The 21,500-nt window shown below is 53.5% G+C and overlaps 10 protein-coding genes across 10 annotated transcripts; 4 read left to right on the top strand and 6 right to left on the bottom strand.

The window, feature by feature from the left end:
- Positions 1–252: 252 nt before the first annotated feature.
- FRP1 (ferric-chelate reductase Frp1) lies at positions 253–6,365 on the bottom strand (the record flags this gene model as incomplete). The annotated part of the gene is made up of 4 exons (XM_062950107.1): positions 3,715–6,365; positions 3,176–3,573; positions 2,073–3,122; positions 253–2,005 (listed from the first exon to the last, which is right to left on the bottom strand). The coding sequence occupies exons 3-4, from the start codon at positions 2,231–2,233 to the stop codon at positions 253–255; spliced, it is 1,914 nt and encodes a 637-aa protein (XP_062795822.1). The 5' UTR covers positions 2,234–3,122; positions 3,176–3,573; positions 3,715–6,365.
- On the top strand, positions 3,746–4,643 carry QC764_704480 (uncharacterized protein; the record flags this gene model as incomplete). The annotated part of the gene is made up of 2 exons (XM_062950108.1): positions 3,746–4,303; positions 4,362–4,643. Exons 1-2 carry the CDS (start codon positions 3,896–3,898, stop codon positions 4,641–4,643), a joined length of 690 nt encoding a protein of 229 aa, XP_062795824.1. The 5' UTR covers positions 3,746–3,895.
- QC764_704485 (uncharacterized protein) lies at positions 5,490–6,102 on the top strand (the record flags this gene model as incomplete). The annotated part of the gene is made up of 2 exons (XM_062950109.1): positions 5,490–6,001; positions 6,054–6,102. 2 exons carry the CDS (start codon positions 5,490–5,492, stop codon positions 6,100–6,102), a joined length of 561 nt encoding a protein of 186 aa, XP_062795823.1.
- Positions 6,366–6,727: 362 nt separating the features above from the next.
- On the top strand, positions 6,728–8,467 carry QC764_704490 (uncharacterized protein; the record flags this gene model as incomplete). Its single annotated transcript, XM_062950110.1, has 3 exons — positions 6,728–7,197; positions 7,268–7,559; positions 7,699–8,467. The coding sequence occupies 2 exons, from the start codon at positions 6,728–6,730 to the stop codon at positions 7,410–7,412; spliced, it is 615 nt and encodes a 204-aa protein (XP_062795821.1). The 3' UTR covers positions 7,413–7,559; positions 7,699–8,467.
- On the bottom strand, positions 7,646–9,337 carry QC764_704500 (uncharacterized protein; the record flags this gene model as incomplete). Its single annotated transcript, XM_062950111.1, has 1 exon — positions 7,646–9,337. One exon carries the CDS (start codon positions 9,335–9,337, stop codon positions 7,646–7,648), a length of 1,692 nt encoding a protein of 563 aa, XP_062795820.1.
- An 841-nt stretch (positions 9,338–10,178) lies between these two features.
- QC764_704510 (uncharacterized protein) lies at positions 10,179–11,555 on the bottom strand (the record flags this gene model as incomplete). Its single annotated transcript, XM_062950112.1, is given in 4 exon segments — positions 10,179–10,408; positions 10,473–10,712; positions 10,772–11,122; positions 11,132–11,555. Coding segments are annotated over 4 exon segments (1,245 nt in total).
- A 2,945-nt stretch (positions 11,556–14,500) lies between these two features.
- QC764_704520 (uncharacterized protein) lies at positions 14,501–17,986 on the bottom strand (the record flags this gene model as incomplete). Its single annotated transcript, XM_062950113.1, has 3 exons — positions 14,501–17,231; positions 17,306–17,659; positions 17,867–17,986. 3 exons carry the CDS (start codon positions 17,984–17,986, stop codon positions 14,931–14,933), a joined length of 2,775 nt encoding a protein of 924 aa, XP_062795818.1. The 3' UTR covers positions 14,501–14,930.
- Positions 17,987–18,889: 903 nt separating this feature from the next.
- On the bottom strand, positions 18,890–19,422 carry QC764_0109910 (uncharacterized protein; the record flags this gene model as incomplete). The annotated part of the gene is made up of 2 exons (XM_062941155.1): positions 18,890–19,015; positions 19,285–19,422. 2 exons carry the CDS (start codon positions 19,420–19,422, stop codon positions 18,890–18,892), a joined length of 264 nt encoding a protein of 87 aa, XP_062795817.1.
- A 590-nt stretch (positions 19,423–20,012) lies between these two features.
- On the bottom strand, positions 20,013–21,171 carry QC764_0109890 (uncharacterized protein; the record flags this gene model as incomplete). The annotated part of the gene is made up of 2 exons (XM_062941154.1): positions 20,288–21,171; positions 20,013–20,236 (listed from the first exon to the last, which is right to left on the bottom strand). The coding sequence occupies exons 1-2, from the start codon at positions 20,304–20,306 to the stop codon at positions 20,013–20,015; spliced, it is 243 nt and encodes an 80-aa protein (XP_062795815.1). The 5' UTR covers positions 20,307–21,171.
- QC764_704530 (uncharacterized protein) lies at positions 20,628–21,107 on the top strand (the record flags this gene model as incomplete). The annotated part of the gene is made up of 1 exon (XM_062950114.1): positions 20,628–21,107. The coding sequence occupies one exon, from the start codon at positions 20,628–20,630 to the stop codon at positions 21,105–21,107; it is 480 nt and encodes a 159-aa protein (XP_062795816.1).
- Positions 21,172–21,500: the final 329 nt, after the last annotated feature.

Raw genomic sequence — 21,500 nt, 5'->3', positions numbered from 1 at the left:
TGGGCCAACGTTGACTCACAACTGCTGAGTCGCTGGTGGTGACTGCCAGCCTGAAACCAGTCCAACTGACGAGCCAAAAAAAAAAAAATGTTTACTCCGTAACACGCCTTGCAGTCGCCCCACTACAAATTCACAGCCAATAAGAACTCTCAGTTTCTCCAGGGCTGAGTCGCACAGCCTTGCTTGTTGGTGTTGGGATGGATGTTGGTATCATTTGAGACCAGATGTAAGATATCTATCTATCTACCTCATCTAGAAACTGTACTCTTCAGCAAATAATTGTATCCCTTGTGCCCCGGTTCCCTTGTGAACCGCCCGTTCATCCGATAGGCTCGCAACGCAATTTCTTGTCCTGGCAACAAGACTCGGGCCGCCACATACAACGACGCTGGTCTCCCCCCCGGTTGCCTCCACAGGTCCTCTGATGTAGGCCTCGATGTCTGGTCGGACACTCGAGTAAAATACGTGCGAGTCCGTACTGGCGTGGCTCGACCTCTTCCGCTCCACTGGAATCGCCCGTGCTGTTTGTTCGATGTCACCGGGACTGGATAATGGTCCCTGGCTCGTGATCTTCTCATCAGCCACCTTCTTCCCTCGTCCAAAGTTGGTTCCTGTAGAGGAACCAGACGAGCTGTCGGCAGTCACGCCATCTTGGCTGACCGAGAACGATGTCGGCCCCTGGGTAACGGCAATGTGAACGTGGAGCTCGATGCCTGTGCCTTTGGCATGCTCAATCAGCTCGTGAAGTCGCGTCACATAAAAGTCAATCTCCTCGCCCTGTTTGGTGGTCAGGAGGAAGTCAATCCTCTTGACACAGTTTGTGCCCTTGTGTTGGAGCACACTTTCGAGAATGGGCAGCGTAAAGGATGCACCGGTGGAAGCCGAGATGAGTACTATAGTCTCGTAAATGTCCCACCGCGGTGGCGCTCCATACGGCCCGGAGACAAATGCTGTCAGCCTCTCCTTCTTCCCAGCCAACTGGGCCTTGGTCGCTAATTCGTGCAGTCGTTTGGAAAATCCACCGTGTTTACGAACGACAAGTTGAATGCTGTTGCAGATGCAAGTCTCGGGGAGCTGATGGGCGCAGGCAATGGTGTAAGGGTGAGCTTCGGCAATACCAACTCGGGGCATCCAAAGATAAAGATGCTGACCAGCTCTCCACTTGAAGTGGACATCCTTGATGGTAACTACCGTGATCGAGTCCCCAACCGCACGCACCTGGGCTTGATGCCCAATCCGTTGTCCTCCCGTGCATCTCTTCTTGTCAGGCAACGCCTTAACGTTCTGCCAAACCAACATCACTGTTCGGCAAAACCGGTCGAAGCAGAGGGCCGCAATGGCAAACCACAGGTTGTATCTGGCGTCGACAGGAATGTGGACGTATATCAACCATAGCAACAAGACAGCAGTGACGATGTGTTGCAAGACAAAGAACTCATAGGACAACCGCCGCAATGGCGCCAGCCCGGAGACACAGGCCCACAACAAAAGACCCCAGGCGCCGAACCCATACTTGATCATGGGCATCATCTTGATCTGATAGTCGACAAGCTCAGAACGCGCCCAGTCGGCATAAAAGTAGAAGCCGTGAACAGCTCCTGTGGCGAGCATGGTGCGGGCCACCCATCGGTGCAGCCAGTTGAGCCTCTCATGGCTGATACCCGTGATGAAGCCTACAACGTTGCACTTGGAAGAAAGCAGATAGAGCAGCGGCAGCTGGGTGATAGTGACCCAAGCATTGCGATAGCCAATGCGTTCCCAATGAAAGACATCTGGAAATATGGCACCATCGGTGGCCATGTAAATCACGATGATCCAGTATACCAACAGGACAATGACGCGGCCTCCTGGAGGCGGCGTCAACCAGGAAAACCCCCTTGCTGGGACATACAGCTGGGGATAGCTAACTTCACGAACCACAGCCGTAAAGGTTGCCCACAGCTCTAGAAAGGCCGTGTCCGGTTTTGTTGGAGATTGGACGGAACTCGACGTGTGCCGTCGTAGTCTGAGAACAAGTGCCCCTTGTTAGCATGAGTCCAGCTCTGATAGAAATGTCAGGAATAACCGCTAACCTTCTTTCCAACTTGTACCAGTTTATAACCCGGCAGACCAGAAACGCGCCCACAAACCCCGCGACAATGTACCAGAACCGCTGCGCCAGTTCTTCGTTTGTAACAGGGTAGGTCGTGTTTTCCGTCCCACCGCCCCCGTGGGAGCCATGATCATGATCCATTCCCACAGCTTTTTGATGTTGCCGTCACCAAATGGGCGGCAAAGCCCTCCCTTATATGTCGGCCAACTCTTCCCTTCACCGGGCTCGAGGTTGTGATACCCTGACTTTTTCACCATTAATCAGTCTCCTAGCCTGGCGTGAGTCTCCTGTGATGAATGGGTCCGCAGGACAAAAAATGTCGCGAGGAAACGCCGGGTGAGGTTCCTGCCTGGCGGCAAATGACAGAAAACAAGGAGGCTCCGGGGATCTGGAAAATCTGGACCCAGATGGCCAGCGAGGCGAGCAGTGAGCGAGAGTGGATGGAACACAGTAGCGCAGTGCAACTTCAGCAGCAGTACCGGCGGGGTGGATTGCCGGGTCAATAATCTTGATGCGATTTCATTAACAACGGATAAAAAAAGTCACCAAACAAGAAGAATAGCATCGAATGATGATGGCCCTGATAGTCACCGGTCCCTGGTGGCTAAATGCCAGCCATTTGAGATCCGCCTGCCGTGTAGGTGTCCCATAGTCCCACACAAGCCGACGGACACCGCCCCCATAGGCAAACAGGGCATGGAAAAGGTCGTACACCACAGACACAGTTCCATCATTTGCGATCATTGTGAAGCCGCAGCATCCTCACCCAGCAGGGAAGCTGAGACGGGCAGAGCAAGTTGTCACTGGCTAGAGGACATTGTCGTGCGCATGAGGATGCGGCGTTGCCAGAAATCAGATCGTTAGCGGCCCAGAATTTGCTCAAACCCCCTCGCCCCGCGCCAGGCTATGCCCCTCTGGGGAAAGACCACCCGCACACAAAGACCCTGGCAGCTTCCATTTGCGGTTTGGCGCCGTTATTCATGCACAAGATGCATCTACCCCACACAACTGCTGACGACATGCTTCACTTCTTCAAATATGTGAGTAGGTACACTCACTCCACACGATGATCTGGAAGCATACCTAAGTAGAAAACATTGGGATGTGTTGGGAAACCCTCCATGCCACGGCCCAGAGATAGGTATGGTGGTGAGGCGACTTGTCTGAGATTATCTGGTGGAAATCAGTTACCTGATGTCGTTCTGATAAGCTCCGCAACATCTGGGCGGAAAGCTTGACAGATGGTGACAAGCAGCTCCCACTGACATCGAGACCTGATGTAGCGATGTCGAGCATCTCAACGCGAGGCCGATTCTAAATAGATACCTCTTCGTAGAGGCTCAGGTCACATACATAGGCGGTGCCGAGCCTGCCGGTGCTGGTCTTATGTCACTGCGACCCAGGATCCCGGTTTCTCAACCGTAACATCAATGTGTTACGGCATGAAATGCTTCCCGAGATATCGCGAATAAGAGAGCTTGCTGTCGACGTCAATTGGCTAGTTCTTGTTTGTCGGGCAGAGTTATTGGCGTGACTACATGGGATGCAATAGGAAGTAGAAACGCATGTCAAGTTGATGGTTGATAGCAGATATCGCCAAGTGGATCAAGAAAGGTACGTACCCATACAACCATCTGGTCCCTGTCTCGCGACTCGGCACTGTCCCTCTTTAAGCTCCCCCCTGTTGGAGCTCGAAGGGGAACTCCGCCTCAATTCCTTTAAACTTTCCCTGGCCCCGTTGCCTTTGTTTTGTTGTCTGCTCCTCCTGTTCCACCTTACTCTTCAGTCTCTCATTACGATAACATGGCGTCTCTCAGATCCGTTCTCGCTGCCGGCCTCCTTCTCCTGTCGACAACGGCCAATGCCCACTTCGAGCTTCAACATCCCTCCCCTCTGACGGCTGAGAGCAGCTCGCAGGCCACGGCACCATGCGGTGGTGCCAATGCCGACATTGATCAAAACACGGCGACCGATTTCCACGTCGAAGGCGACTACGTACAACTATTCAATGGGCATGCTCAAGGCAATTGGTTGATCCGTGGTACCCTTGACCCCAAAGCCGGCGGCGACTGGGAGCAGCTGTTCCCCATTGTGCAACAAACTGGACGTGGTAACTTCTGCGAGCCTGTTGTGACAGTGCCCGGCGAGTGGGCTGGGAAGAAGGGGTTTCTAGGCATCAGCGGCAATGCTGGCGATGGCATTCTATACGCGGTATGTGCCAAATTCCCCGACATGTCCCGGTATCTCGATACGCTAACACAGGGAACAGTGCGCCGCTGTCAACTTCGTGTCTGGTTCCGCGCCAGCCCCCGGCGGCTCTTGTGTCAATGGCAGCGCCGTCACGGCATCCTTCCAGCCGGATGACACACTGTCGGCGCTCGTTGGCTCATCGTCCAATTCGGGGTCCAGCGGGTCGGAAACCACGGCGCCGACTCCGGCGGCGACCACCTCACAACCCAGTGCCGCCGCACCAATGATGGGCGAGAGGGTATCGTTTGGAAGCTTCGCTCTCACAGGCGTGATGCTTCTCGTCGGCGCTGCTTTGCTGTAAAGAGGTATAGTCAAGGGGCGGTTGATGGGCCATGTCAGTTACATTTTGTATACACCGAGCATTTTTGTACATCATGATACCAATTTCCTTCAAGTTTATCTCACAGTGCCGTGGTTCTGCTCTCAGTTATGCAGCTGAGAATTGCTCAGAGTTGAGGTACCTACCTACATATCGCCCACCGCTCCTGCCACAGCATCAAGCAAGCAACTTCCACTATTCAGGCCCGCCACTGGCACCTGAGCTGGCCAGTCAGGAAGTCTCGACTGAACATGCTCGTACAAATTCGACAAGACTCCATCAACTCCCGTCACCGACCCCCGAGCCCCACGGTGTGTTCAGGAAGGAGCCTGCGGTCACCCACGACCACCTCCTGTTCGCGGGGAATATCCAAATGTGGTCGTCCACTTGTCGTCCCTGTCGTCAAACAAGCACAAGGCCATCATGTTCTCTCTCTTCTGCCACAGCCAGTCCGCAGAGTGATCATGGACGGGGTTCGGAGCTTCCCGTTGGTTTGTTAGGTACTTGGGCGCAGCTGGAAACAGGGTGGATGATGCCATTGCCAGGCTGCTGCCTTCAGTTGCCTTTGATGAGGAAGGTGCCTCCCACTCTGCGGTCCTGCATCCGGGTGACTTGGGCGGAATTTGGTTGGGAAGCTGAATGTGGAAGGCTTCTCCCCGATCCTGTCTTCTCCCCCGTGTTGCAAGATTCCTCTCCACAACCAAATGAATACATCGAGCCGCTATTCCAACTTGTCTCTCAACATTCCGATTCAGCTAGTATCCCATCTGCCTCGTCCTTCGGCCGACAAATACGCATCACGGCCTTCTCACCATCGGCCCTCTCAAGATGTTCCCGACAATGCTTCTTCACGGAGCCCTGCTCGCCGCCGCTCTCGCCAGGGCCGACAACGTGTCCCTCGTCACTGTGGCCGCGACAACAGCCACCGTGATCGTTGGCAACGGGTTGACCAACGGGACCCAGCAGCTGGCTCAGCTCACCACTGTCGGCCTCAGCACCGTCACAGTGTACAGCAACCAGCAGAAGCCACCTCAGGCCACCGTCACCTTCACGCCCGGGAACAGCCTTGGCGATTTGGAGGTCACCTTGCCACCCATTGACGCGTCCCAACTGTCGGAACTCACAAGCTCTATCCTTGCCAACATCACGAGCGTGGTATCCAACTTGACCGCTCCTACGGCCAACTCGAACTTGACTTTGTCTGCCACTTCTCAAGATTCTGCGACATCGTCGGCTGCAACAGGCACAGGCTCTCCAGAGGTATCAACAGCTACCCAGTCTGCCCCCACGACGACCAATTCGACAAATCAAGCTGCTGACACGAATGGGCTTTTTGGCCGGTACGTGCCCATATCCCTATGGCTTGAGCAGATTTGCTGACCCTGTGTCTAGAAGCCTCAAGGCAATGGCGGTTGGCTTTCTCCTGGCTTTGGCGCTCTGAGTTCGAGGTTTTGGGCCACTGCTAGCAAGGTTTGGCGGGCATGGTTAGGATCTCGAAGGGCGGGCGTGAGGAAGGAATCGAGTATTGATATCACCCGGATTGGAAGTTGCTATCATACATATCTTGTTGGAAGGGTGGACGATTATGACATGTTGGGATGCGCAACCATCTCCACGATCAGTCAATTAAAGATGCTCTCTTGGCCTCGGGAACTTTTGAACCAGGGGCGTCTGTGACATCAGCCAATCCCACCCCCGTGTTCAAAAAGACGAGGTTGAGTTACATTCTTGGCGGACCAATAGCATCACAAGTTCCATATTATCGATGTCTTGTCTGGGCTCTTTTGGTCACGGACGTGCCTGTTGACCAACAAGACTGGCTGCTGGTTGGACAGCCCCTCATTTTCGGCATGTTTCATGCTTCACACATCACGGCAACGCAAGTCATCCGATGTCATAGAAGCGGAATAGATGAGATGGGCTAAGTAAGCTGGCATGTCCACTCCCTCTTGCTGTTGTTCCATCTTCACCCTTTAATATTTATTCTCATCAACATTGCTGTCCTCGTTGTCAATTCTCAATCGCCCCCACGGAGATACCATATTGCATACCAACAACTGCAAAAAATGACATTTACCCACACCCCAACCCAGCTGACCCTCTTGTGGCTCGCTTTCTCCCTCCCCGCCGTGACCTGGGACTTTTTTTATGTCATATTCCGGCCTCACACAATGCCTGGCGGGTCCATACACTCGCCCTTCTGGGTACCCTACGCGCTCTACGGCGAGGTGGACGGCAACTACGGCTGGAAGCAGTGGCACGCCGGGTCTGGGTTCCCGGCTGCACAGAGCTGGATGAACGCCATCGAGACGGCCATGTACCTCGTGTATGCTTGGATTTGGTGGACGAGTAAAGATCAGGTTACTGGGAAGATTAGGGGGAAAAGGGCGGCGGCGGCGGTGTTGACTGGTTTTGCGGCCGGGGTTATGACCGAGAGCAAGACTGTGCTGTATTGGCTGAATGAGATTTGTTCGGGGTATGAGAATATTGGGCAGAACGATCTCTTTAGGCTGGTGGTTCTTTGGGTGGTGCCGAAGTAAGTTTGCTTTTTGTGTTTGTGACTGGTGGCTGGAGATTGAGGGTGTGTATACTAACGAAACTGGCAGTGGGCTGTGGCTTGTTTTTCCGGCGACGCAGTTTATCTATGGGTTTGGGAAGGAGATCATTGATGGGCTTGCTGGTGCTGAGACTGAAGACGAGCCAACCTACAGCGAGGTGGTGAAAAATGGGTCCGAGAAGAAGGAGCTCTGAGGGCGAGGGTTGTGCAATGGCTTGGTGAACCGTGGGAGATGTAGCGGGAAAATACGAACGAGAAACGGGAAGCTGCGTTGCCTTTACCAACATCGAGACCGGCGTGTTCCGAATTGTGTGAGACTAGATTCCACCCACACCAGGACCGTAAGTAACAGATACGCTGGAATACGCCGACTGACATAACCTCTTGTAGGAATTCGTAGCATGTGTTTGTTCGGTTTCGTTTTCCATTACTCTCTGCTGAAACTGATCTCAAGCTTCTCATTGACGTCTTCCTGTTCAGACAGCGAGTTGACAGACCCCGACTTCTTCTCTGTAAACGACGATGCTGAAGGCCGCGTATCACGGCCTCCATCATTCTCAACCGCCCCCAGCACGAGGTACACCTCCAGAATCTCAATCAGCCACCTCTCCCTCGACTCCAATCCACGTTTCGCATCAAACCAGATTGTGTCCCTTGCGGCCTGGGTGACTACATCTCTTGTACATGGCTCGAGTTCAGCCAGTTTCAACACTTGGTACGCGTCAATCGTCACCGTTGCCGTCCCCCCGCCCAGCTCATTTTCGACATCACCCTGGAAGTAACGTCTGGTTATGTCGGGGTTCTTTGACAGCAGTCGGAGACAAAACTGCTCAAAGAGGTTGAACTGAACAATGTACTGCAGTAACGGACAAAACGGCATCGTGATCGCCGCCCACCTCGTCGCGGCCAAATTCTGCCGACGGCTATCCACCAAGAGTAGGGATTCAAGCAGCTCGTCCCGGCTGAGGGGTTTTAGATCGATGTTGGTCAAGAACGGCCGGTCATAGCCGATTTTGTGCCGCCACAGCCGGTTGGCCATGACCGAGTTGACGATGCAAGGGATCAGCACTACATAAGCCCACCACTGCGTTGCCGCAGCGAGGGACATGGCGCCTGCTATCAGACCGGGTAGCCCGTTGAGCAGGAAGTGGATGCGCAGGTAGTTGGCTCTGGTGGAGACCATGTGTTCGAGGCGGTCGCCTACATAGGAACGTCCTGGGGGAAAGTCGGAATAGAGAGACGAGGCGACCATGCGTGTTTTCTTGCGTTGGTCGTTGTCGAGGTAGACTGCCCAGAGCATGTTGATGACTGCGTAAAAGGCGAGTGGGGAGTTGCCGAGGAAGCCAGTGAGGAGGTTAGAGAGATCAAAAAGATAGGGGTCTTCGCCCCGGGTGGCCATCCAGGTGCCAGCACTGACCAGCAGTATACCGACGCCGATGACAATGTCCATGCCGAAGCGGTAGACAATTTCGGAACGGAGGTCCTGGTTGTTAATATGGAGAAAGCAAGCCAGGGTTCTGCCCCAGTCCCTTGCAGCGCCATCAGCTCTTTTTTCTTTGCTCGAACCACTGGTATGGGAGCCAGAGAATGAACGGGCAATGCCTGCGCCGGCACTTCTCTTTTCCAAGTCTTGCTGCTCGTCCTCGGCCTTTTGTAGGTCTTGCAGAAACCGCCTTTCAACCCTGAGTCCACAGATGTTTTTCCAGCTTCGAGTCGCGTCGTATATGAGGAAGAAGAGCAGGCTGAAGCAGGCGGTACCACCAGCAATCATGCAGATCACAATGGTAATAGGTATTGGTGTCGAGTTGTACACGTTGGCGGCGACGTCGCCTGCGTTGGCCAGCTCGACAAAGCCCAAAGCGGGCAGCATGTTGTTTCGGAGTTTTGCTTCAAAAACTGGATGGATTTTGCGGGCTGGATCTTTACTCGGTCGGAGGAGTGTTGGACAAGGTACTCTGAAGGTGGCGGCTGGTATGTCGCCGCTTTGGGGAACAGGAGATTGTATCAGGCGGATGAAAGGTGCTGGTGTTGGTGACTCTGCCTCTTGCTGAATCTCAGCAAGTGTTTTGAAGTTGGGTGGTGGCGGTGGGCGAGCCACGGGCTCGATAGTATCAGCCATCATCCGCGGCTGTCAATGTCGTGCTCCCAGTCAAGGGGACAACATGGAGGATAATGGGTGACAATGAATGGGTGGCCGCGGCCAGTTGATGCTGGGGTACCAGCTTCATAATGGAGAAGGAAAAGGGGACACCCGCGACTCGAAAAGAGGCCAATGAAACCAAAGGGAAGCGTTGAGTCGTGACAGCCTGGGATATTTGCCAGGCAACTGATGTTCAGCCAGCCGGCAAAGGGGTGATGGGGAGGATGAAAACACTAACTTATTTCTGACAGGGCCAGACCTTTTTGGGGGACCATCAGCCGCGATGGTCAAGTTCCCGAAGCATGTGAAGATGAGTCTGGCCCCCTGGAAACCCTCGCATCGTTCCTTCCTTATTTTTCCATCCAGCACCTGAACAGGTGTGATTTGTTTGGTGGGTGGTTTTTGCGAATCTCTAGCGCCGGCGCCGAAACTGACCGACTCGTCCAAAGTGTAGACAAACTTTGACGGATGAAAGCCTCGTGCTTCACTAACCTCAAGGTGGCTCTGATGTCATTGCGGGATTGACAAATGCCGATGCCCTGAGTTGGGTTGGTTGACTGTTCACAAAGCACGAAGAGAACAAGGAACTAGTTCTGGCAAAACACACAAGACAATCAAAATTACAATCTAAGTATACAAAACCACAAACTATCGACAAAAAAAGAGAAGACCCTGACAAGGAACAGCTGAAAACCAACTCCTGCTCGCAACCCAGCTTCTACTCTAGCAGCCGGGAATTAACCCAATCCCTTTTAGTCATATGCATGTCTCATGACCAACAACCCCTTTGTTCCTTCATCAGCAAGCTCAGAATTGCAATTTACTTGCGGAGCGCAACGATGGTGCCAAGGTCCACCCGGAGGAGGGCAGTGAGGTCGACGATGGCATCGAGGACGACCTGGATGTCGGCAACAACGCCGGCAACAACGGCACCAACAGAGGCACCGACGTTGGCAACGATGTCAACGACAACGTCAACAATGGGGACAGAGATGTCGACAACGAGACCGAGGATAACCTCGAGGTTGGCGGAGATGACGAGGAGGATGTCTGATTGGCATGTTAGCATCTCTATCTGAGTTGTGGGGGCAGCTAATGAGGCGGCAAGACGTACCAGCATCGAGGGCAAGGAGACCCTGGACGGTAACTTCAATCTCGCCAAGGAGACCCTGGACATCGGCAACGAGGTCGAGGACGACAGCGAGGTTGAGGTCAACAAGGAGGTCAACGTTGAGGAGGAGACCGTTGAGAGTGGGGGTGATGTCGCCAACGAGGAGGTCAATCTGGGCCTGGAGGTCGATGAGGACGGCAATGAGAGCATCAACATCAATGTCGACAGCGCCGATAATGTCAACTAGGCCGTGATGTTAGCAACATATACGTCTTGATCATGATGAAAACGGGGAGTCTTACGAATGAGCTGGATATCGGTCTGGACCTGAGCCTCAATCTGGACGATGATGGCAACGAGGTCGGCAATGACAACGTTAACATCGACGTCAGCAGTAATGGCAGGAATAGTGATCTCAACATCGAGGTCCACGATGGGGCTAACGACAACGTCAAGGTCGATGGTAGGGTTGCCAGAAGTGGTGGGGATAGCAGGTGTGCCAGGGGTGCCAGGAACATCAATGTCTACATCAACATCGACGATGGGAGTACCGTTGTTGTCCTCATCATCGCTGTCGCTGTCACTGCTGTCGTCGTCGTTGTCGTTGTCATCGTCACTGTCGTTACCTGGGATGTCTGGGGTGTTTGGTGTGCCTGGTGTGCCAGGTGTGCCTGGAACGTCGACATCGACATCAACGATGGGAACGTTGGGGGTACCGGGAACAGCAGGAGTGCCGGGAACATTGGGTACACCCGGAACATTGGGGGTGCCCGGAACATTGGGGGTGCCCGGAACATTGGGAATGCCGGGGATATTGGGAGTGCCGGGAGTGCCTGGAGCGCCTGTTGAAGAAGCGGCATCATCTGTGCAAGAGGTCGAGGGGATGATGTTGACCGGGACAGAAACCGAGGGAAGGTTGGTGGGGAGGCTGATGCTGCTGCTGCCGGCAGGAGAGCCAGTGTTGCATGGGCAATCAGCTGGGACAGTCACCGTGGCAGTAGGCTTGTCATGGCGGGCGTCAATGGCGGGCGCAGCGAGGACGGACCCGAGGCTGGCGGCGGCGATGGCGGCGTTGAGAAACTTCATCTTGATTGTCTGGTGTTTTGTGGATGGTGCTGGTGGTGGTGATGATTAAAGATGATATTAAGGCAATACTAAGGGATGGGAGAGTCTCGAAAGAGCGACTGGAGTTGGATATTATTGATTAGGGGAAATACTAGTTGGGAAGGGCGGCGGTGAAGGTGAAGATGATGAGGATGAGAAAAGAGAATGTGTCTCTACTCGAGGGCATCATGAGATTTATATACCTGTCTCGTGACAATCAAACCTGGCCCGGATGATGCCGTTCTTGACGGAGATGAGCACAGCGATTTCTTCCAAGACAGGCACTTACAAACCTGGACACTCGTCTTTCTGGAGTTTGTCGTCGTCGATCTCAATAGTCCGCGCCAAGCTGCCGGACCCGCTGGGAGATCGCCAGCCCTATCTCTGGATGTGGACACTGGATGCAGGGCCGAGAGCGTGGTGTTTTGCCCGCATCTGCACTGCTTGATATCGAGCCTCATCATTTCTTCTTTTTATTACTGGATGAGGGCAGGCGTTGTCGCACCATCAAGCATGGCAGTCAGCTGCTGCTGCAAAGTTATCGTCTTGGAAGCCCCCCATTTACTTGATCATTCCAGGTATGAGGTATTTCCCCTATCGGCACCTTACTGCAAATCCATCATGATGTTCATCCCAAGAGATAAACCCCCACATAACCCTAGTCCTGGCTAACTTTAGTCCAGACCGAAGCTTCTCTACCCTAACAGCAAACGGGGTGGCGTCGATCTTTGCTCGATGCTCTTGCGGGAGCTAAACTGGACATGGGCAGCCTGTCTCTTGGCACGTCAAACTGTCAGTTTTCTTGTGAATCTCTTTTACCTACGCATACAGATTGGATGACTCCGGGAAAAGACAATATTTGTTCTTCTGCAACGGCTGAGCGTCAAGTTACCACAATGCCACTGTTCAGACCCGAAAGCAATTCTGCCAACCCCCTTTTGATGTCATTAAATCGCATTAGACCGCATCTTGCAGGCCTGCCAGGGGTATCACGATCGACAACCAGGTCCCCGACTAGGCTCAAGCCACACAAAAAGAAAACGGCGCTGGCAAGTGTGGCCAAGAGGCTCTGGAGGCGCCCAACACCGTTGAGATAGGGAGTGGCTGGTGGGGTTGTGGTGATACAACAACGGCGGTGGGAGACCTTGAAGTCGCGTTAGCTGAACTCCTGTGGTCCGCGATCCTTAGTTTTGTTGCGTGAGATCCATACCGCCCGTTCACCAACATTTCATTTGACAATCGTTTCGCCTTTGCTGAAGAGAAATTCAACGGCGTCGATGCTAGCGGTGTATCACCGCTTTCAAAAGCAACAAACATCGCGTTGGGCTCACGATCATCCCCTCGACTTCCTGAACTGACCTCCCGCTTCTGTTTCTTGATGTCGGCCACTCATCTCTCTGTGCATTTTCAGTCGTTTGCCATTTCCAATTTCGCTCTTTTGGGGGTCTATGCGTGCAGCAAAAACACGAGGAAGCAAATTGCAGGATGTGTGTCTAATCTTGCTTCTTTGCCCGGAAGGCCAGGAATTTGGTTGCCGACGACAGAGTGAGGTTGAAGTAATTCACAAATGCGAGACATGTCCTCCGAGCGTTTGCATAGTATTGAGGCAACGGGTTTGAAGTAGTATACAAAACCTTGGTACACCTCGAATGAGAAAGCTGCTCGTCCTCGTGGCTTGCTCGTACTCGAATTGCTTCTCAAAAAGAAAAAGGAACTTTGTCACAACCTTTCTTTCCCTTACATATCCGTCCCTCGTTTGGGTGCCGTACCAAGGGCTTGGGACCATAACCAATCCCAGATTGCCTGCCTGATTTATGACGGGTACCTGTCGATCATTGCTGTGTGCATGGCTTATCCAGCTCTTCGGGGCTTTTCCGCCATACACCTACGGTCATTGGTGACAGAGGTGTCGAATCACATACACAGCTATCTCACACAGCCGAAAATTTCATGCATCCCGCCCTACTCAACTACCCTCATAGTTAGGTTATTCACGGCTCGGATATCACGGCATTAACAGATACCCGCTGACTAGAATATCTTGTCTTGCATCCCTAACCCAGTAGTAAGAAACAGTCTTCAGAATTCAAAACTTGATTCTGTTCTTGTGTACGTCATGACAAACTCATGCCTCGTATTGGCCCCTTGAGCATCAATTGTCTCTTTGATCACACACATAACCGCTGGTAACGGGAGTGTGTCCTTCCTGTCAGCCTTCCTGCCATGCCACTTCATGTGTCGGCGATGTCACCAACCAAAAAGCAATACACCGGTGACGGACATCCAGCACGACACCAAGACCCGGGTTGTCACCATGTCACGCTTTCACACGACACATAAGCCACCATGTTTTTGTCCAAGTACCTAGGTAGGCAGGTAAACTGAACCGAGACTGATGGGTTGGGTTGGGTTGCGGTTACACTCGCTCTCAAAATAGCAACACCTCAACGAGAACTAGTTCCTTGCGGGGGAACCTCATGACCCTTCTTCAAGTGTTTTGGTCCGTCTGTTCTCGCTACCGACCTGTGTTTTGCTGGTAACGAAACCGCCATCAAAAAACTCAACACTGCACCCGTCCAATAGTTCTTGATTTCAAGCGACCCAATGACACAACCGAGCCAGACATCAATCACATGCAACGCTCTTTTCTTCAAAAAAGTGAAAACGACGAAAAAAAAATTGAAAAAGGCACCAAAGACTTTCCAAAAAATCAAAATCATCTCCACTGAATCTCCGAGAATAACTTTGGTACCTGCCATCCATGAAAAGTCAACAAATCCGACGGCAAGATCAAGGGATGCTCAGGCGTGTGTTCGGCTTCGGATGTTCGGACCTCAAAACCAGGGCGGAAATGGGACGCCAGCCCCAAGAGCTGAAAATGCAGGCCACTCACACACCTTGACCAAAAAGCAACATCATGAGAACTTGGCAATTGGGGAGCCGGGCTTAAGGGAGAAGAACAAAAAACGATAGATCACACCATGAGAGAGAGCTGAAAAAGAATGAAACACACTACCGTCACTTCAAGAAGAAAAGAACAAACCATACCTGCAGTAGCCTCCCATCAGCCAGCCCTCATTACCCCGTCTCTTCCTCTCCCTTACTCATGACGATACATTGAGCCAAAATCACATGAGCCAGTACTTTGTTCCCAATTTGCTTTGCTTTGCTACATGTACGCTTCACGCATGTCAGCGCTACGCTTGCTTGCTCAGTACATCCCATAATCCAAAAAAAAAAAAAACCCAAAATAGAAAGACCGACCAACTAGGGGAAAGAAAGAAAAAAAGAAAATCTCATGCTAACACATCCCTTGGTTTTCTCTTCTCCAGCCTCCCTTCATGCCAACAGACCAGCTCACTGCTTGAGAGTCCTCTCGTCAGCCTCACACTGCTCCGGCGTCTGCCTCCTCTCCACCCCGACCGTCCATAGCGCCCTCTCCCCCTTGACAAACCTCTTCCTCTTTTGCGTCTTGCCCTCAGTCAGATACCGTATCCTGAACGGCACAGTCTCCGTGACATCATATTCTTCGGACTTGGACTCATCTCCAAATATCCTCAATGCTCTCACCGTGAGCTTGTACCTACCCGCAGGAACGTAGCTTCCATCAGCGAGCCTGCCATCCCAGGCGTACTGCAAGGTCCCGCGGGGGTTGTACCAGCTGGGGAACTCCTCTGGCTGGCCAAGAGTACGAGTACCAAACACGACCTTGGCGTTCTGCGCTGCTGTCGAACAGTTGGTCAGGGGCACGACGTCGACGCGGATCATGGCGCTACCCATAGCCAGTGTCACCACGAGCTTGGGCATATCGGCGCGGTTGCGGACGGCTGTGATGTTGGATTGTCCAGGTGGGGGCAAGGTGAAGGTCAGATTTGCCGCCACAGGAGAGTTGGTGCTGTCGCGGGCCCGTGCAAGCAGGGTGTTGTCGCTGTTAAGGACAACAACCGAGTGAAGGGAGCCAGCAACACCGAGATAGGGGAGGGAAAGGGCCGAACTGTCGGAGCCGTTGATGGCGATGTAACCAGAATAAACGGGCAACCGCTTCACGTCGAGGCCGGTGGGTGCTGTCGCCTTGACTGTGACGATCCTGCGTTGGCCAGCTCCGAGGGTGAAGGTGGAAGGGGTAAACGCCAGGGAGGCAAAGTTACCCGTCAGCTCGACACTGGGGAGAGAAGCAGGCGTGAGAGCGCCGGGTGAGCTATAAGTGTAGGCAGTAGCGGCACCGACATTGCTCAGAGAGTAAGTGACCGATGACGAACCCGTGTTGGAGACGGTGAATGTTTGAACCGGGTTGAAGTGATCTGTATCGTTGAAAGAAAGGCCAGACGTGCTGAGTAGGGTCGTAGCCTTGGCAGCATCCCATGCCTGCACCAGGCCAGCACCCTGTTGGGGAACAGGAGCCAGATATGGGGAGGATACACCATCCCGGCGGAACAGGTTGGGTTTTGCTGTAGATGACAACAAGTTCTCAATCGTCTTTGGGTCCTTGGTGCCGCGGACGTTCATGACCAGGGCGTAGATGGCCGCCGCCAAGGGGCAAGCCATCGAGGTGCCTGAAAGAACGCCATATGAACCGAGAAGACGAGGGTAGGTTGACAGAATGTAGCCACCAGGGGTGGAGAATTGAGGCTTGGATTCCACTTCAAAGGTAGGACCCCAGCTGGTAAAACTGCTGAGATAACCACCGCTTGTCGGATTGTCAAAGTTGGCGAGGAACTTGGGGGCCGTGGACGGGTTGGCCATGTTGACCAGCACTCTTTTCCCGGATTCCAATGCCTCCACCCACAGCTCGCCCGTACCGGAGGGAATGGTAGCAACAGCCGACAGACCCGGCACTCGCGCTGTCACGCTGAGTGTGCCTGGGACGTTGTTGTAAAAAATGACATACCTGGCTCCCTTCGCAACAGCATTCTCGACCTTTTGCACAAAGGTGCAAGAGCCACGACGGATCAGCACAATGTAGCCAGAGAGATTGGGGGTGGAGGCAGGATAAGGGTCGCATCCGTGAGCCTCATCTGACGTGTTGTAGTTAACAGTCCATAGTGGGAGGCTGACACTGTTCCAGCTTTGCGGGTCGCCGCCAGTAAAGCCAAAGAACTCGCTTTTGGAATCGATTTGGTAGGTCGCGTTGGCAAGAAGCGCGGGCGTGATGACGTTGTCGACAGACGCAATGGCAGTCACCTGCTTGCCGTTGGCCGCGGTCGAAGCATAAAAGACACCGGCAGCGCCATCATTTCCAGCCGACACAACACATGGCACGCCGTTCTCCACAATTCGTGAGACGACGGCAGCCCAAGGGTCCTCGCTCCAGCCTGATGCACCGCCAATAGAGGCTGTGATGATGTCGCTTCCAGCCTCATATGCCATGTTGTACGCAGCAATCAAGAGGTCATTGCCCACATCGCCCTGGCAGCCAAACACACGGTAGGCGCCCAGCTGCACGCCCTCGGCGGCCCCGACGATACCGTAGGGATTGTTTGACTGAGCAGCAATAATACCCGCAACGTGTGTGCCGTGGCCATTGCAGTTATCAACGGGGTCGTTGTCTGGTCTCGGCTGGTTCGCACCGTTGAACGCATCACCCACTAGATCAGCCCCGTAGGAAACCAAGCAGCCTGGACCAAAGCAACCCCCGAGAGCCGGGTGAGTGTAATCGATCTAGGGCACCCCGATGTTAGCCGGAACCATTGTCCGTCCGTCCACCAAACCAATGGCCCTGAATATCAACTTACGCCCGTGTCGATAACGGCAATCTTGATGCCCTTTCCTGTGATTCCTGCCTCCTTGAACTTGTTTACCTGTGTCATCAGGTGCGGCGAGAAGCTGTTGGTGACGTTGCCGCCAAGCTGGCGCTTGACGAGGGCAGCAGCATCGTCGCCCGTCGAAAGAACATCGTGCTGTGGGATCGGGTACCGTCGCACAGGGAAGACTCGCTTGATGGTGGGCAGCTTGGCCACCTTGGCCGCCATTTCTTCGGCATTCTTGGTGTCCTTGAACTGAATCGACGCACCCTTGAACAGTTTGAAGCGCAAGTCTTTGCGAAGTGATGCCCTCCCCCCAAACTTGCGGACAAAAGCATTGGAATCCTGAAGATGAGTTTGTTAGTGTCAGAGCAGAAGCTAGGGAAGCGGCCCGACATGTCTCGAATAGTTGGCTGAGGAAGATGATGCTGCCAACGAACGTCATCTGCATAATGCAGGGCGCACAGTTGCCTTGTATGAACCGGCTTGTGCGCAGCATTATACAACGGACGCCTTGGTGTCGTAGATCCGGGACTGGTTGGTGTATCATACCTGATCATTCTCATACTCAACAATGTATGCACCTGGCAGGACTTCGGGCGTGTCAACCTGTACCGCATTCACTGCAGCTGCCACCGCCAGCAACACAGTCGCGAGATCTAACCGGACCATGTTGCCTTGGTGGTCCCGGATGAGGGGACTGGCGTATAGAAGACGAAACGGGAGGCAGGACGTCTAGACAGGCAGAGGAATGAAGGGATGGCGAGTCGCTCTTCCTCGAAGGCCTGGAACTTGATTTACCAACCTCGGGCTTCCGGCGAGGGCGTCGTCCTCTGGAGGCTGAAGTGGTGCCATGGCTTCGCTATTATATATATGGCCATGACTGAGCGGAGAATTCGTTCGGGAGTGACGAGAGGTCTCATCAGAGCCGTCCTCGGGTCTGCTACGGTTCGCTTGCCCATGTCCCATCATGTCGCCCCCAAATGGTCAGGAACGTCAAGTTGAGGTTGCGACCGAATTTACCCAGATTTCTTATCGACAGCACGATTGGAGCATCCCATTGGTCAATCACCTATTGTTGAGAGGATCCGTGACCGGGCGCTGGCAAAAAGAGCGCTGGGTGGTACCGTATTGCCTTGCCAGGGCAGGGCAGCTTGGGCTGCTGCTCTATTATTCCCTTCCCATCTCACAGCGCGAGGAATGCAACCTCGATTGGGCCTCGGGATCTATGGCCAAGCGTTATTAATATGGACGGGAGCAAGGTCCACGGGACTTGAGGTTGCTGAAGAAGGGCCAGGCACGGCATTGCACGGGTAGAGACCATGGCCATCTGCAGAAAGAACGCAGAGATGTGCAAGGTGCAGCATTTGTTCCATATGACGGAGACAGGGAACCGTCTTGATCAGTCTCCCGTATATTCCGTCCTTTGTGAGTTCCAGGATCCTCCGTGCTCCATAGGTTCTTGGAAGGGTCTTGGGATATCTTGGGGGAGCTCATTCGGAGGCTCAGAGAGGTAGGTGAGAGAATCGAGGGTCCTCTTGTTCCAGGTCCAGTTTTGGCTTGGCGCATCAGAGGTTATCCGTGGGTGCAGATGGGCGGCTTCCATTTTTGGGAGCATGCTTGGCTGGCTTGGAGGGTTGCTCGAAACGACGTTGTGGCGATGGAATCGATCGAGTCTTGCCCAACGGCGTTAACAGGGTGCTACACAGTCGGGAATATTCAGGTTAGCGGCATTGATCCCCTGTCCAGCCACCCACACCCACAGTAGCGCAATGTATGTCTCTCACCATGAGCGAACTGGATCGGGACGACAAGATGCGAGAAGCTGGCAGGGTTGCGGATGCCATCCTCCGGTGGAAGCCATACAAAAAGAGGTTGTCATGACCAAACATTCTGGTGCTGCGCCTCACTGAAGCATGCACCTATGCACCTCCCAGCGGTTCCTGCAGATTGCTGCCAGCGCAACATACGCCGGTTGATGAGGAGAAGCTGGAGAATTGGAACTGCTTGGAGAAGCTGGAGAACTGGAGAAGCTCAAGGAGAGAATGGCGGCGGCCCCCTGGCTGCCTCGTGCCAGCCCTGGCAGCAACCAGGAGGGCACCCCGCATTGCCCCGCACGATCCCCTGCTCCCAGCCATGCATCCACCGGTTCAGGGCTTCCGAATTGTCGACAACAGTCACACTCACAGTGAAATTTGACAAGACGAGCGCCAACTCCCGTCTCTTTGGGCGATCTGTGGAGTTGAGTATGGTTGCAATTAATCGCCAAATATGAATGTAGTAGGCATGACTCCGTGTGTTTCTCTCCCCCCACCAAGTCTAGGCTGACAGGTAGCATCTCCCATTCCATGTCCATAACATCCTAACCTGCTCATCCTACCAGATTGGGCGCTCTCGGCAGCATGCTTGGAAACGCAGAGAAGAGGGTGTGAAATATGCCGAAGTCGCACGCATCGGGTATATCCTAGCCGTTGCGTATATATTGTCCAGATTGTCACGGTGCTGCCGCTGCCGATACGAGTGCCGGTTCAAGGCCTCATGCTGCTGATCAGGGACTCGATAGTATTGAGTATAGATTGCGATGGTCCTCGGACATATTGCTTGGGTTCCTAGGACAAGTATGTCGACAGTGTCACGAGCACACGGCATGATGGCGAGATCACAGCCGGTTACACCGTCCTAGATGAGACTTGAGAAGTTAGCCTGTTTCCTCCGCTTCGGACATCGAGAGAGCAACGTTCTGGTGGCTTATGCTGCATCGGTGGAACGAGAATGCCTGCCAGTTGGAGCCGGAGGTCTCTTTTGGTCGCCTGTATTGGAAGGTGTAAGCCCAAGTAGCATCACAACAATCCTGAAGCGGCTTGTATATTGAGTATACACGCAGACCGTTGATTGCTTGTTTAGGCACATCATTCTCGAGATCTATTGCTCTATTAACCTTATCGTTTGGTTTTATTGCGGCAGCTCACCTACTGTGGTTGTTGTTCGACATGGCGGGATGGTTCAAGAATGAAAGTGGGGGCCATCAGGTTGCCGGCCCCGGAGATCGCGGGGAACGCGGAGGGGGTGGGGTCTCACGAACCGTTGGCATCCAATCAGAGGCCGTTTATTTCCCAGCCAAGCAATTGAATTGCCAAACGGTTTTCTGGAATTTCCATCTCGACCTGTTTGCTGCATCGTCATTTTTTCTTTGGTGAAGGCATTCACGCATTTTGATCCGAGTCAGCCCCCCATACAAGCACGTTTCGGCCACACAACCGCTACTACGCTGCCATTCAGTATATCACAGCGTTAGACCCAAAGATTGCCCACTATGATCTGCCGTACCTGTCTGCGCGCCCGTCTCGCCCAAAGGCTCTCCTCCATCGTCCCGAAGCGAACCCTTTTTGCCGCCACCACCCGCTGCGCACCAGCAATCACTACCAACTTCGCTATCCCCGCTCGCCCCCAACACCAATTCCCACGAATCGCAGCCCATGCACAACGGCTCTACTCGTCAGAGAGCGCAGCTTCCGCCTCCCAGTCCTCAGAGCCCCCTTCAGCTCTTCCCAAACCAGAAGACTTGACAGAAGGAGAAGCACAAGTGTGGGATATACTCGTGGCAGAGTTTGCGCCGACCCAGCTCCTGGTGCAAGACATCTCTGGCGGGTGCGGCTCCATGTACGGCATCGACATTTCTTCTGAGAAGTTCAGGGGGCTGAACATGCTCAAGCAGCAGAGGCTGGTCAACGCCGCGCTGGGGGACTTGGTCAAGGAGTGGCACGGTGTCCAGCTCAAGACCCGGGCGTCTTGAGAAGGTACTATGTGGGCTATACCGAGTTTACTTTATGACTAAGGGAGAGGGAGGGAGGGCGATGATACCCCTGGCTTGATAGGATCACCTGGATAGAATTTGGACAGAACGGGACAAATAGACATGAGAGAATGGGGCAACTGTAGTACTGCCAGCACAAACACGATACACTCTAATCTACATTCGGTTGCAACCGTGACGCGACATAGCCATATCCAAGCAGGGAGCTTAGAGTTTGGATAACCACGGCGTACAAGACAAGGGCATACGAACTTTGTTCACATCTTCTGTCCCACAGGTAAGCTGTACCTCGAGGTTGTGTCCAGTCATCGGTCCGAGAACCATGGAAGTTTGTGTTGCTATGGTCTGTTCCTATGTTCAACAACTTGTACG

Source organism: Podospora pseudoanserina, assembly GCF_035222485.1.
Source record: "Podospora pseudoanserina strain CBS 124.78 chromosome 7 map unlocalized CBS124.78p_7.2, whole genome shotgun sequence".
In the NCBI taxonomy this organism is placed as follows: Eukaryota; Fungi; Ascomycota; class Sordariomycetes; order Sordariales; family Podosporaceae; genus Podospora; species Podospora pseudoanserina.
The sequence above is the reverse complement of the archived record's forward strand: the minus strand, read 5'-3'. Positions and strand labels throughout refer to the sequence as shown.